Here is a 14862-nt window from a genome sequence, read left to right as displayed (position 1 = left end):
CCAACAAGCAATTATTCATGTAAACAGTGTCTGCTATTTAATCACCAGCTGGTCTGCAAGGAAATAGGTTACATGTGTTTTCCACCACAGGAGGCAAAAGTATTGACTGATTTATCTAGTCCATCAGTATGTTTTGTTTCATAATGTCAGTCCACCAAATTAATACTAAAAATCATGTGCAGAAGATAGCATGCTGCACTCTTTGTTCACTGAACATTTAGAGAAGTTAGTAGCTCTCCATTCAGCCTGAAGACACAACAGCTTGTGTGCAAGGAACTTTTTTATGAGGAGGAATCCATACTAAGGCATGAGCACATGCAAGTTTTCTGCCATTGAAAAATGTAGTGCTTAGAAAGAACAGTTTGATCTCAGCAGCATTGCATGGAAAACATTTTAACTGAGGAAATGCTGTTTTGTTTCACTGGAGGCAGAAGTTCTTCCTTTTGCTTTTGGTCACAACCAAAAGGAAAAACATTTACTAGAGGCTGGATAAAATGATAATTTGTTTTCAGTGTTGCCCATCTCTCCATCAAGAGACTGCCATGAAGTTGACTTCAGACAACTCTTCTTAATGAGATAAACCCAGAAAATGGAAGAGACCCTCCTCAAAAAAACCACCCTCTTGGGTGAAGACCGGGCCGTCCCTTTGCCTCAGGCTTTTTCCAAAGGATGGCTCTTTCACAATTTAATCAAACACTGTGCCCTGCTGTTTTCTATCATCAGTTACTCAATGGTAAAAAGTCCTTATGAAATTATTATTGGTTCAAAATTTAGGGGCTTTTTGTTTGTTTGTTTGTTTGTTTACACAGGTTTATGCCTTTCAATTTTTCATGAGATCTCTGAGTTTCAACAAACTCTTCCCAAATTACAAATGAATTCTCAGCCATACTCATCTGGCTTTACAGTAATTTGACATAAGTTATGAACTGTCTTCTGTTTTGCCCAAGCACAAGCCTCGATTACACTGAAGGTCCATGAAATCATTTAATATTAGAAGTCCAGACCCAGCAAAACACTTAACCATGCACTTTTTTGGAGCCAGCTCTAGACTGGAAAAAAGTTTCAAGCCAGACTGCCTTCTCATGGCTTTATGTTCTATTCTAAAACCTTTATGAGCTCTACTACTATTACCAAAAGTTCAGTTTCATAGCAAAATACCTCAAATCCACTTATATCAGCAAAATAATTCACCCCATCAAAGGTTCTGCTGGGACCATAAAATGCTACAGACACAGTTTGTTGAGTGGGGAGAGAATTATGGTAACAAATTCTGTTTTCCAGTTCCATCTTCCTCAATGAAGTTATGAAAAATGAGGAAAAGTTAGTTTACAGGCGAACGCTTAAGTCCATCTTAAATGACTGATAGATAAATGCACTTAAACAAACATGTTCATCTGTTAGTCTCAACACAGAAAAACTACAAAAATTAGTATTGAGTCCTGGAATACAAATTAGCAATGTGCCATTTTGCAAAGGTGACTGTTTCCCTGAGACACCACCCAGTTTAACTACAGTGGGGACTTACTGAACAGTAGATGAGGGTCTCTCTTTTTCCTGGGATGGGTGTCATCAGTTTTGGATTGGCAGAGCTATTTGAGTTGGCTGAGATGGGAATTCCAAGTGATAAAGCAATTCTTTTTACTTTGGAATATAGTTTATTGATGTGACAAAAATTTATGACAGAGATCTCTTTCTGAAAGAAAAGCTAGGAGTTAAAAGAACAGAAAAGAATTCAGCCAGAGGGTTTCACCAGCTTTTTGTTCCTCTGGCTTCACCTTTCACCCATCTTTCAGACTGTCAACAACAACTTTTCCTTATGGATAACATTTAAGAAAAAAAACATTGAAGTCAATGGTGCTGAAGCAGATACTGAAATTGAGAATGGGCTTAGATGCCTTCTTCACTTCAGACTAGACTTGAGCCAAGTCTACCTAGATGTTTGCCAGGATCACAGTCCTGGGACAGCTGCATCTCCTGGCATACCCATGCTTTTTTAAGGGTACTTTAAACTAGTTCTCTAACCAAAAGACACAATTTTAACAAAAATACCCATGCATCAGTATTATTATTTACGCCATGGCTTTTGGCTGCTTAGAAGTGTCATGAAAGCCCCAAGCAATAATCAGCAAAGGTCTCTCATGTAAAATCTAGGTGTGCACAAAGTGCTCCTTAGCTTTAAACTCCTCTGGCCTTCACTCCTTTTCTCATGAGTCGTTTACCTTCTGGAAGGCTACAAAAGAAATGACTTCTACATAGCACAGGCATTCCTCCCTCTCCCTGCCTTCAGGGCATTGCTGGGTAAGGCCACCACTCCCTTTCCTTAGTGGCAGATTCAATCTGCCTGCAAGCCTGCTCCAAACTCTCCCCAGTTACACACTTACAACTTATACATTGCATGTGGCTGCAACAAGACCAAGAGCTGTCCCAAATCAAGCAAACTAAAGACAATGCTACAGTCATGGGCATGATATAAAACCACTAGACCAGTGGTTTCAACCTTCTTCAGACCATCAAAAGCTATCTAATGAAGATAGTAAAATGAACTGAAACCTAAACATAACGGACTTACTTTTTAAAGTCATTTTACAGATGCCTCAGCAGACAGATAAGAGTCCACAGATTATAAAGTCACTGATCAAAACCAAGAACTCAGAAATGGGCAAACATAATGATAAAAACTGTAGTCATTAGCAGCACTGGAACCACCGCTTCACTGAGTTGCTCTAGCCTTGACATAAATTGGTGTAGCTCTACTGGAAGAGTATCCGACCTCCTGTTGGTATGCTCGCTATGAATATAAGCACTTGGGAACTGCACTGTGTAGCTGTGCTGGTCGCAAGTCATAAACAGAAAGATCCAGAGAAAGTGTGTCAAAATAGTTCTTACCCTTGCAGAACTAGGTACAACAGGTTTCCCACACTGCCAACATTTTTGGAATTAAAAATATAACACTATACCCATCCTAACTGGAGAAGTAGAAGATGGAAAATTTTCCTAAGCCAGGCTTAAAAACCATGAAAAATAAAAGATTTCATTTTGGGTCACAAAAAAAAACTTTTCTTCCACTTTTCACCAATTTTCATTTTTAAAGATCTATTATATTGATTCCATATCTCTCTCCAAATGAAAAGCCAGTTTAACATTGAAAACCATATATTCTTGTGTCAAAAAACTTCCAAGCAAAATTCTTAAACACATTCCCCTTCCTCCACATGTATTTTAGAATGAAAAACATTCAAGCTCACTTTTCCTGTGAACCTGCAGAATTTTGCTTCAGTGGATCAGCATTGCCTGGTTAAAAAAAAAAAAAAAAAGGACAGATTTCCAGTCATTTCTACTTGTGCTCATTTTTGATATCCAGTAGCATCCCTCTGCTCCAGCTTCAGAGCCTGCTTATCCCCTGCTTTGGCACATGGGACAGTTTCCCAGCCATCAGAATATGAGTGCTTCACACTTATTTTTCACAAGGGGTAGAATCAGGGTATTTTATTTGTGCTTTGTCAGTCTCCCCAGTCTTTGCTGCAGCAAAAATGGGGACGGGAAAAACTGTCTTTTGTCCCACTCTGAAGGCGGCAGCCTCATTGTCGCACAAAAAGGCCACTGTCCAAAGAGCCTTTTTTTTTTTTCTTTAACACAGGGTGTTTACTAAAACAAGGGATCAAAATCTTCTGCAAAACAGAGGAAAAAGGGGGCACTGCCTCCCTCTAACATAAGCATAAAACCAGCTCTCTACCTGAAGTGGCAGACAGTCATCACCACTTGTCTTTTGCGAGTGGACCTATATTGTCCTAGCTATTGGAGGGTCCTCCACTATAACTCCATTTTTTTACTCTCTTGAAGGAATTTTGAGGCACAGGGAATGGCCCCACCGAAGAGATATGCCAAAATCCGCTACGATTTCACTGCGCGAAATGCCAATGAACTCTCAGTGCTTAAGGATGAAATCCTGGAGGTAGGTGAAGGTGCTCAGGAACAAGGTGTGCCCTTCTCCCCTTTCCAGGAAAAGGAGAGAAGGCTCAAGACCGGCAAGTGCCAAGTCTTTTTCGCTTGGTATTTTCTGAGTGGCAACACAAAGCTTTGTTCAAATGTAAAGCTTTAAGCCTGAGCTGGAGCAGGCTGATTGAATGCTTCAGGTCATATGCTCAGCTGAAATGTGTCAGTGATGCCTTTTCTTAAGTAACGATGAGGAGGAAGGAAATATATCCCTGTAGCACACTACTCATTCACTTACTGGGCCTATGTTCATTGTCACCAAAAAAAAGGGGGAGTTATTTTCCAGGAAAACATCCTTTTTCTTAACCTCTCTCTTACTGCAACACCATTGGTAGCTGGGGAATGTAGAACACAACTCGGGTTCTACACACTATGACAGACATATGACTTGAAGCAATGTAGCTAGAATAAGAAAAGTGTGTGGTGCCTTGCTAGCAAAGTTCAACCTGGATAAACTGATTTATTTCAAAACCAGAGTTTCTCAACTATAGATCTATCCAGAGCTAAATAGAAATAAACATCAAGGCAGTGCAGTAATACCGTCACTCAGAAAAGTTTCCTCACCATACAGTGATTTTTTTAAAATCAGAGTTCTGGGTAAAAAGAAGCCTGCTAAAAGGAGCAAGGGGGAGATTGCAATAGCAGATATCTCAGCGATGGGGCTGCCTCCTTGCCACATCATGGTTATGATGCAATTATGCTATGTTATGACTATATTGTCTGTTGTGATGGGACATATTGTGATCAAGTTATATGACAATCCTGTAGCTTTTTTTTTTTCCTTCCATCTCTGGCAGGATTACTTTTAATGTTTTCTAATGCAAAAAGACAAAGCACACTCAGTCACTGAGGAAAAAGAGAGAGAGAGAGAGAGAAAGAAACAGGCAAATTAAGAAGGAACTATGAGTTTGTCAGCACCCTGGATCTATATTTTCCCCCAGAGGTGCTCTCCTATAGGCCATTATGATATGTTTTTGATGGTTTTCAGGAAATACTTCAGTCCTGAACTGGAAATAGTGTAACACAGGTCTGTTTGCCAGTTCCTGGACTCTGTGATGTTATTCTGACAACTTCACGTTACCGTGTGTTTTCCTTTCACTATATGCCATTCTCTATGCCATAAATCCAATGTTCTCACTAGCAAAGGTATTTTTCTCCTTTTCTCAGGTGTTGGAAGATAATAAGCAGTGGTGGAAATTGCTCAACCGGAGTGGACAGGCTGGTTATGTCCCTTATAACATCCTGGATGTGGTGAAACTGGAAGAGCTCGAACAGGTCTATAGTCAGGTGATATTTAACTGGTAATTAGCTACAGGGCATAACTAGCCACTGAGAATAACCTTGTAATTAGACTTTCCTGGATTTCTTAGGATACTGCGCACAGGTCTGCATGAGCCAGACCTCCCCCACAAGTAAATGACCCAGGATCCTGGAGGTTCCCGAGTCTCCTATGCTAAAACTCTCACATTTTGCCACAATCTTGCCTTCCCTCTCCCCAAACCAGGCATGTTGATCCCATCTGCTCCACAGGCTCACATTTTTCTCCCTCTCTGTAATGCTAAGCACATTGCCCACCATCAAGAGCACCTGGCAAGCAGGGTTATGGGGCAGGTGAAGGCTGAGGTCCTGTGCTGTAGAGAGCAGCCTGCTACTGAGAGGGACCCTAGCTCAAAGAGACACCCACCCCAAGCCTAGCACCATGACCGGGCATCCCAACAGAAAAGGTCTCATGTTGAGGTTTCATGTTACCAAATATCTGCTGGTCCCACTGGCTTGAAATAGTTCCACCTTTTGCATCTCCAAACCCACATGCTTCTCAGCCTATGGTTTACCATCTCCTCTTGTTGTGAAACCCTGCTGCTTTTACGGCTGTGCTGTGAACAGGATGAAGGAGCTAATGCAGCCGCAAAAACAAACTTTACCCAAAAAGCTGAGGTTTTTGTTGGGGATTAAATTAAAAACAAACAGTTCTCTCATCCAGTTCAGTTCAGCACCAGAAGATATCAGAGGGGTAGGAACAGGTTATTGGAGTGGAGGTAGATGGTAATACCATCTAAGTAAATATTAATGGAGTATTGCTCTCAAGCACCTCGTATTGCAAAAATGTGGAGGCAGAAAGTTCTAAATGCCCTAAGGAAGCACAGAATTGCTTCCCTTTTCGGTATTTCACAGCTTGGGCAAAGGACAAAGTGCCCCAGCAGACCTCTAGGCAAAAGCCCTCTTAGTCTAATCAAAATGATGTCAAAAAACTCTCTCCATACAGCTCTGGGCATTTGGCAATGGTCCCACTCTGCACCCAGTTACTAGAGCATTGAAGTTTTAGCTTCAAATGGCATTTCTGTTTTTCTCTCTTTATATAAAAATATTTTGCTTCCCGTGCTCTCCATCTTTAGGGACGTCCTATGAGCAGTAATGTTTGCATACCGAAAGGCTACAGGGCTGAGTCATGCTTGCTCTGAACTGTGAGAGCAGTCATCCACAGCAGTACAAACTGCGTATAAAACACCACGCCTCTCCACGTGGTGAGCGTAGCACAGGCTTCCCCAGGGTGTAAATGCCTTAGCAATAGGCCTTTGGTTTGGTTTGTATCCTTACTTACAAGATCCCCCCAGAGGGAGCTTGTTCCACACAGCTCCACCTGAGTGCACATGAACCTCAGCTGAGTGCTGCTAGATCACCACAGGGAGGACAAGACAATTTGCCCCTCCATTTGTTACTTTGGGAGGGAAGCAAAAAGCTTGAGAAAATGAAAAATGAAAAAAAAACAAACAACCCTTACACATTTTTTCTTTCTTATCATCTAGTCTAATCAGAGGTACAAAGGAGATCTGAGTCCCAGAGGATACGGACCATCCAGCCCAACTCACAAGCTACCTGCCAGCTATGCTGGTGATAAATGGGGAAGTGAAATGTTAGCGCGCAACTCTCCCCAGGATGCCAAAGAACGTATGTTTCCCGTATCGCGTTCCTAGCATCAGGGCACCTCTCACACCAGACAGAGCGACCTCAGGCAGCCAGAGAGCTTGGCACCACAGTTTTGCATTTCAGGACTTAATTGAAAAGTTTCTGTGAGCACATGCCTTTGCTTGCTGTCTGTCCTAGAGGTTTTATTTCTCTCTCTCTACTTTTACAGTAATGGTCTATCTGCTGTTTGGGTTGCTATGTGCATGTGTCCAGCACTACCTGTCCAGCGCATGTTCACTCACACAAGGCTCTGCACAAGGAGTGCCCTGCACCTTTTAAATAATGATAAGCAATAGACTACCAGTGATTTTAGAGGAGATGTACAAAAGACCAGGCCCTGAGATTTTAGAGAAGTATCTTAGGAAGGGTGCGTGGGAGCACAACACAGGAAACCCTGGTATTGCATAAACAAATATAGTGGGCACACAAAAATTACACGTTAGCTTAAAAAAATGATGGAGAAGTGGAGCTTTTGGAGCAAGGTTAGAATCACTTTATTCCCTGTAAAAGAACGGAGATAAGTACCCAGGAACTGAGCAAGGCCTAGTTCTGGTCAGGGCAGGATTTCTGCAGTGCAGACACCTTGAGAGACTGTCAAGGAGCTAACTTACGAGATGTTCTTCACACCCTCTGTTACCCTTGGGATGGCAAAGCCACACAGGGCTCTTTCTCCAAGGAGGGACCAGACAGTACAGCAGCCAACAGATCAGTCCTTAGGAGTTCACTGACTCACAGTATGGGCTGTCAAGCGGCTTGAGACAAGGAGGGTAAAAAGGTGATTTAATGTCACCTGGACCCTCCTTCCACCTTAACCTTCCTCCTCTTCCCACTTCTACTGAGTGCCCTGTGGCAACCAACGTCTTTAGGACACTAAAAGCAATCTAGTACCACAGGCACACAAATCAACTCCACTCACCTCCCTCATCACACCCTGGATACACTTTTAGCAAGCTGTCTCCCAAAGGCCACAGCTAGGGTTCATCCCCTCTTCAGCTCCTGCAGACTCCTCAAAGCAGGAGCCCTTTGGGGATAACAGAAAGGCCCATAATATAAGCATCACAGTCAGGGATCTATTAATAGCACTGTGTTATTTCCCACAGTCTTCAGGAGTTTCATGGAAAAAGTGATACTGGGTAATATATCACAGAAGTTTTATGAGTGTGTGGCTCCCTCTCCAGTTCATGCTTCCTGCCACTTCTATTTACTTGCACAGCAAAAGCCAGAGCTCTGAGGATTTGGATCAGCAAATTACTTATTAGAAGCAGCAGTGAGTACTGAAAAGTAGAGGGAGCAGGGCTACAGCTTAAAAACAAAGTTCAAATTGTAGGTGCTCCCAGACTCTGCCTTTCACACCAGGAGAAAATGAAGAGGCACTAGGAAGAATATAAATGGCAAAACAGGGGTATGGGAGAATGGCAACCCATTCTCAAAGACAGACAGTCGGGCCTCCATGTTTGCTCTCACACATGGTCTGGGTTTTTCTCCTCCCTGCTGCTAAGTTTGCAGGGCAGTTTCCTTATTTTAATAGCCTGAAGGGAACTAAGTAACTCAAAAACAGGAAGATGATGAATTAAAGCAAAAACACAACAGCAACAAAAGACTTCAGGGAAAACAGACCCTGTCTCTTGCTTACCAGCTAGCAGGCAGCACCAGTGGGAGCAAAGAGACTGCCAGGTCAGATATTTTACACTATTGAGCAAACTTCTGCTAGGAGGTTTTTATGTCCTTTGAATGAGGTTTGATAAACAGGAAAGGTTAGCAAGAAACATGGCATAGGTCAAAATACAGAATTTTATACAGATTAGGTCAAAACACAGGTCCTTACCAACACCTGCCATAGATACCAGTCACCCCAAATTAACATGTTCTCAAAACATCCTCTGATTATTTTGTCAAATATGACACACTTTTCCCCCAATAAGTGCTCTTCAACAGAAGTTTTCCAGTCAGTCTAGCTCCTGCAGACTAAAAGCAAGTACAGCTATAGATGTGAGCTCTCTTTTCTCATACCAGACCAATCTCTACTCAAATATGGATTGGAGAATATGTGTTTATTAAGTGAGATGGTTTAGAGTCTGCTGATAAATACCATGACAGAGAATACATTTTCCTCTAGAAATGATACAGCTGAATCAGTGATGATCAACATCTGAAACAGATTTCATTTCTCCTGGAAGCAGTAGCATTTGTACCAAGACTCTCCAATTAGCCAAATGGACGTGACTGAAGCAGTGAGGCCAGAATCTCGGACATGCAGTGCTTGTACCAAACCATGTGCCTGTCCTGGGGGACAGTCACACTGTAAGAAACCCATAAGCAGCTTTTTAGATTCAGCAATTGCTGTGTGGGCTAGGAGCATTTGGTTATTTTGCGATTCTCCCTCTCCATCACTCTGGAGAAGAATTGCAGAAATCTAGGTTTCTCCCAAAGAGAAAGTGAGGTTTCAAAAGCTGAAAGAAGTTGAGAATATTGGCTTGGGAGCACAGGACATGGAGATTCCTGCAGTTTGCTCTGGCTGTCTGTGAGCTCTCCAAAACTGTGGAGGTCTCCCTTAACACATTTGTTCTTGATGGAAATTTGAAGGTCAAAATGTCATTGCTCAACCTATTGCTCTAACAGAGCATGCTCTTTAAAACTAAAATACAAAAGTAAGCACATCCCTGCGTTTGGTGTGAGTGTTTACAGAGTTAATAAAAATGCTAAGCCACATTCTGATCTTCCTTACAATTTCAGTGCAACCACAATAATTTAACAGGATTTGTAACTGGAGACTTAATTTTTCTCACGACTCTCTACTTGTCCTCTAAAAGGTGTGCCTTGTTTCCCCAGAACTCATGCATCAAATGGATGAGCTGAATGACGAGTTGCTAAAGAAGATCACAAACAGTAAAATTCAGCCTCCCCAGAGGAATTTCAAAGTGGAAAAACCTCAGCAAGTTCTTGTGCCCCTTACCTTTGAATCCAGTGCTGAAGAAGTCAAAGCTTGGCTGGAGGCAAAGTCATTCAGCAAAGGGTAAAATCTGCATTGCTACTATATGAAATGCTGATACTTCATTTAAAAAGGAGTGGGGGAGGCAACTTGCAACATTTCAACTAGATTACAAGTAACTTTTATTTACTTATAGCAACTGTGTTGCAAATTAGATTGCAATCATATTTAATATGGTCTATATGACTAGTACAATATACAGCCCAAACTTACTCCCTTTCATTGTCCTATGTTATCAAGTAAGTGTTGTCTTACGCTATAGCAAAGCAGATCTAAGGAGAAGCTGCAAATAAAGGAATGGTCTCGCTATCCCACAACCTACAGGCAAATGCTCTATGACTTCCTAGCGTGGGCGCTTATTTGGACCCACAGTCAGCCAGTTCAGAGTGCTGAACTTACAGAAAAATAACTAACTAAACATGACCCGAGAGAGACTCTGAAATACCAATTCCAGACCACTGACTGTCCCCAGAGGAACTGTCTGTCCTAAAGGATCTCTGGCCAGACCCTCAACCAGGGTTCGCAAATCTTGGCAAACACACGGGCCAAAAAGCTGCATATAGTTGAGGGTCAAAAGTTATACTCCCTGCTCACTCTGCACAACTAGCTAAGAGGGGAAGCCCCAGGATTGCTTCCCAGATGAGACACAGGTTGGGGTGAAATCACTGTGTTACCTGTGGGGCTGGGCATGCACTGGATGCCAGGGTGACAACTGTGACACTGGCTTCACCCTGACAGCTTGCTGTTGCTCTCGCCAAGGACTTGGATTACCCAAGAGCTGCCACGTGGGTGCAGTCCCAGTGCCTGCCATGTGATATGGTCCTGATGCAGGGGCTGTACTTCAGCTGCTCCTGACCCTTTTATCTCTGACATCTCACCTTTGGGGAGAGGCCACATGCAGCACAATTACCCCCTCGCTTTGTGTCTTCCAGGACAGTGGATCACCTTGGCATCCTTACTGGAGCTCAGCTTTTCTCCCTGAACAGAGATGAGCTAAAGAAGGTGTGTGGTGATGAGGGAAACAGAGTGTACAGCAAAATCACAGTGGAAAAAAACCAACTAGAGGTAAGTAGCTTTCTGGACAATTCCTACCTGAATGGATGCCTCTACCACCAGTGTCAGGGTGTCCCTTTAAACAGGCAGTTTCAAAAAACAAACTAAAAATGCAGAGAATTTTAAGCAAAAAGGCCCAAAATCTGTAAGGCAGATCACCCTGGCTCTACTAAGGAATCTGCCTTCTCACTGGTGTCACTGATACTAGCTCTACTCTTATGGCATTAGTTAAATATTATGATTTAACTATAGCTTTAAGTTAAAATTCAAACTTGCTGTTTTGTTTCCATTCTAGAAAAACAGAGGGGAGTCAGAGCTCCAAGAAATTATGAAGCGTCGCCAGGAGAGGATTGATTCTGCTAATTAAAATTCTATCTGCTTTTTTCATCTATTAGTCATAGTAGTACAGAAAAAGGGAATGAAAGCAATGATTCCCAGTCCAGACAAGAGGCAGAAGTGCTCCACACTTAGCAGTGTAATTGCCATCAAAGCGACAATTCCTTGAACACTGTTGATAAGGATAGACACTAAGACCATGTCCCATCGGGAAAGCTGTTTTAGTATTGCATGAAGTATTTTTTTTTTATATCTATATATTTTATACTGAAATTTTATGTGCATGCAGTCAGAGCAGACCAGAATTCACACAAATTTGAATGTACGACAACGGCTGGATTCAAGCAAAAAGGACCCCGCAAAGCTTTTAACATAGGGTTATATGCGCTCCCAGCCCCCTCCCCAGCATTACTCTGGAAGAGAGAGCATGGCACACTGCACGGAACAAGCCGGCCTGTATGCTTAGAGTCTGGACCACGGAAATAAGTCTTTTTTCCCTCATCTTTCATTTCCTTCTGTGTGGCAGATATCCCTGGTATCCCACTAGCAAAGGCTGGTGACAGTTTACTGTCCTGCTGTCCTCCCATGCCCTCTTGTTAGATGAGGTTAGAATTGCAACACACATTATCTAAGACTGGGCTGCTTCTTTAAATACATGTACCAGTTACTGCAGTCTTTGAACAGCAGAAATGTGTTTTCCTTGCATAATAAAGAGTAGGATCTGAGCAAGGACTGAAGCGAGTTCAGCCTGATCAGCCCTGCTTACGCAGAGGCCAGCAACAGCTCAGGCTCAGGGCAGCTGTGCAGCAGCTTGCCTTGGCACTGATCCTGTATCGGAAAGCTGTAGTATTGCCAAACCCAGGCCTCAAACAATGAGAAGATAAGCCCCTAACATTTGCTCCCACCTTTAGTCACACCCAAAGCCATTCCCAGGGCATTCATGATTCATCCTCACCTTCACATCTGAATTGCAAAGAGCACTCTGAGAGGCTTCCTAAACATCTAAGAAACTAAATAGCACTTGGAATGGCTGTTTTAATACAAAATAAACAGCTACATTAAAAACATGGAAAATATTATCTAATTTAGTAGATGCTGTTGTTCCTCACTTCCTGTTTTTCTTAATAATGTTATGTGCATGTGTATATATCTATCTAGTAAAATATCTCTTTGGACTTTTACAATCTCTAAACAGAGATGAGGAAAAACTCCCTGAAGAGCAACTGTGCATAAGTCATTTACGCAAAGTTTTAAAAGCTCAAGCAAGCATATCATAGATTTCTTGTCCACATCAACATTGGCACTCACTGTATTTACATAATATCTAATTTTCCTTATAAACCCACTTGATAGGAACACAGTAAAGCAAATACATTTACCGGAACCGCTCACAAACTGCAAAGTCTTTGTCTTTCTCATTCACATGTTAACTTTGATTAACTTGAATGGAAATTCTGGCCCAGACTCCACAAAGACTTACACATGCGCTTTCCTTTACGTGCTGTGAATGGTCCCATCTCCATTGGAGAACACAGTCACCCCCTTGAAAAGTGAAGCATGTGCCTAAGTCTTTGCACAGCCAAGGCCAGTGCTCACACACTTAATGAAGAAAGCTGTGCAACTATAAAGCAATGGCTGGGGAACAGGTGTTTTAATTAAAGAACACTGATGCATCTCTTGATTTGGGCTTGTTTTTCCAAAAATGTTTCTAATGGATAATGTATTTTCTTAAGCTTTAAAGAGACCATTGTTAGCACCAGCAGAATTAGGATACAGGCAGGGAACTTGTAGAAGAGGATCATGTCTTTAGTCACATCAGTCTTGCCACAGTGACTGGAATTTGCAAAGGACACTGGTCTTGCTCAGGGAGAAATGAAGAGGACAATCCTCCTGAAAAGCCCTGGCTCCGGATTAGGGTAGAGAGGAGAAACAGGTGTGAACACTGGGAAATCATTGGTGTTATAAGCACAGGAGGCTAAATCATTTCTAAAATTAAAATAAAAGCAAATGGTGAGCTAGGAAATATGACACCATTCTTATCTTTGTATATAAAGAAAAATAAATCACACAAAACTATAGCTACTTGGGACTATAATAGCAGCATATACGACAGTTCTGTAAAGCTGGGAGCCACGGGAGCATTTCATAAAATGAAAATGTAAGTAAACCTTATTGCAGAAGTCACTTTTAAAATTTCCATATGACTGAGCTGTGCATCTGTTATATTTATACTGCCTGCAGATAATGCTATAACGTACTGTACATTAATGTAATTGAACGAAGGATAAAATGCTATAACCATGCACTGTATAAGATTTATTAAAATAGTTAAGTTATACTTATAACTCCATCTTTGTCTCTCTCTCCTGGACATGAGTGAAAATAAGAGGACACAAAAACAGTTGTTAAGGCCTGGCTTTTCATAATGAGTTGCTGCTATGAGTGTGTTAAAATACACAACAGAAGATATGAAACAGCATGTTTCCTTTTGTTTTGGGGGACTAACATTCAAGAAGAAGGATGTTATGGCCTTGATAACTATTCGTATCTAAAAATAGGGGTAGGTGAAAATCCCATATATGATAGCAAACAAATGCTGGGAAGTCATGGGCTGAATCCCAAACTTCCCCTTTCTTGGCACGTTGAAGCACAAATCTCTCTCACCCCTGGATGATGCAACTCAGACAACACACCAGCATTTACACATAGAGACACTGTCCAATACTACATTTTGCACTAGCAATCTAAAAATGCCCAATCCTGGTCAATGACAGCTAAAGGAGGGCTAAGAAGAAAGGGAAGGGATTTACAAAGAAAGCATTCTTGTACAAGCTTTGCAAGTCTTGGCAAGGTCTTTGGAGACAATGAGAATATGTTTCCTACAGCAGTCATACAGTTCAGCCAAGCCTTAAAACTAATGCTTCTTTCCATCATCCTTTCTCTGGGTTGGACAAAGTACGAGAAGTTTCTACAGAGCTGTATTCGGGTCTGCCAGGCAGCTAAAGGGAAACCACTGTCACAGCTTCCACAAGTGAAACAAGACCAAATCAGGGGAATAGCATGATCCAAACGGCCTCTGTTTAAAGGCCAAGTGACAGATTCTGCAACATTCCCAAGTCCCATTCCCTGTTTCAGAAGCACAACCACATTAACTGGGCCTCTAAATAACTAACGTAGAAGATCACCTCTGAAACTTGAACAAAGTTGAGGAGAACTCAGCCCCACGTGCCCAAAGATTACGTGTTGCTCCGGTCAGGGGGTGCTGTCCGGAACAGCGGCGCAAGCCGGAGCTGAGGCAGCCACGCCACACGTATCCTTGCCGCAACAGCGGGGAAGGAAACGTGCTGCCACGCAGAGTGCCTTAAGCAGGCTAAAACGTGAGGTACGACTGCAGGCTTTCCCCGAGGCTGTGAAACGGGGCGGGTGCTTGCCGGACAAGGAGCAGCCCTGCTGAAGCCATCTTATCTCACCAGCAATGGACCAGGGCTCCTGGAGCGGCCTCACAGAGGCCACCCCGCCAAAGGGAG

The 14862-nt window shown here is 42.4% G+C and overlaps 1 protein-coding gene across 1 annotated transcript in view; it reads left to right on the top strand.

Annotated features, from left to right (window-relative positions):
- EPS8L2 (EPS8 like 2) overlaps positions 1-11366 on the top strand; it is a 34925-nt gene extending 23559 nt beyond the window's left edge. The window contains exons 15-20 of the mRNA XM_026073174.1: positions 3841-3952; positions 5161-5268; positions 6798-6939; positions 9787-9970; positions 10879-11011; positions 11295-11366. Coding sequence (XP_025928959.1) covers positions 3841-3952; positions 5161-5268; positions 6798-6939; positions 9787-9970; positions 10879-11011; positions 11295-11366 — 751 coding nt within the window. The remainder of the gene's footprint in view (positions 1-3840; positions 3953-5160; positions 5269-6797; positions 6940-9786; positions 9971-10878; positions 11012-11294) is intronic.
- The last annotated feature ends 3496 nt before the right edge of the window (positions 11367-14862 follow it).

The sequence above is a fragment of the Apteryx rowi genome, unplaced genomic scaffold (genome assembly GCF_003343035.1).
Source record: "Apteryx rowi isolate R43461 unplaced genomic scaffold, aptRow1 scaffold_363, whole genome shotgun sequence".
In the NCBI taxonomy this organism is placed as follows: domain Eukaryota; kingdom Metazoa; phylum Chordata; class Aves; order Apterygiformes; family Apterygidae; genus Apteryx; species Apteryx rowi.
This window is presented reverse-complemented; position numbering and strand designations above follow the sequence as displayed.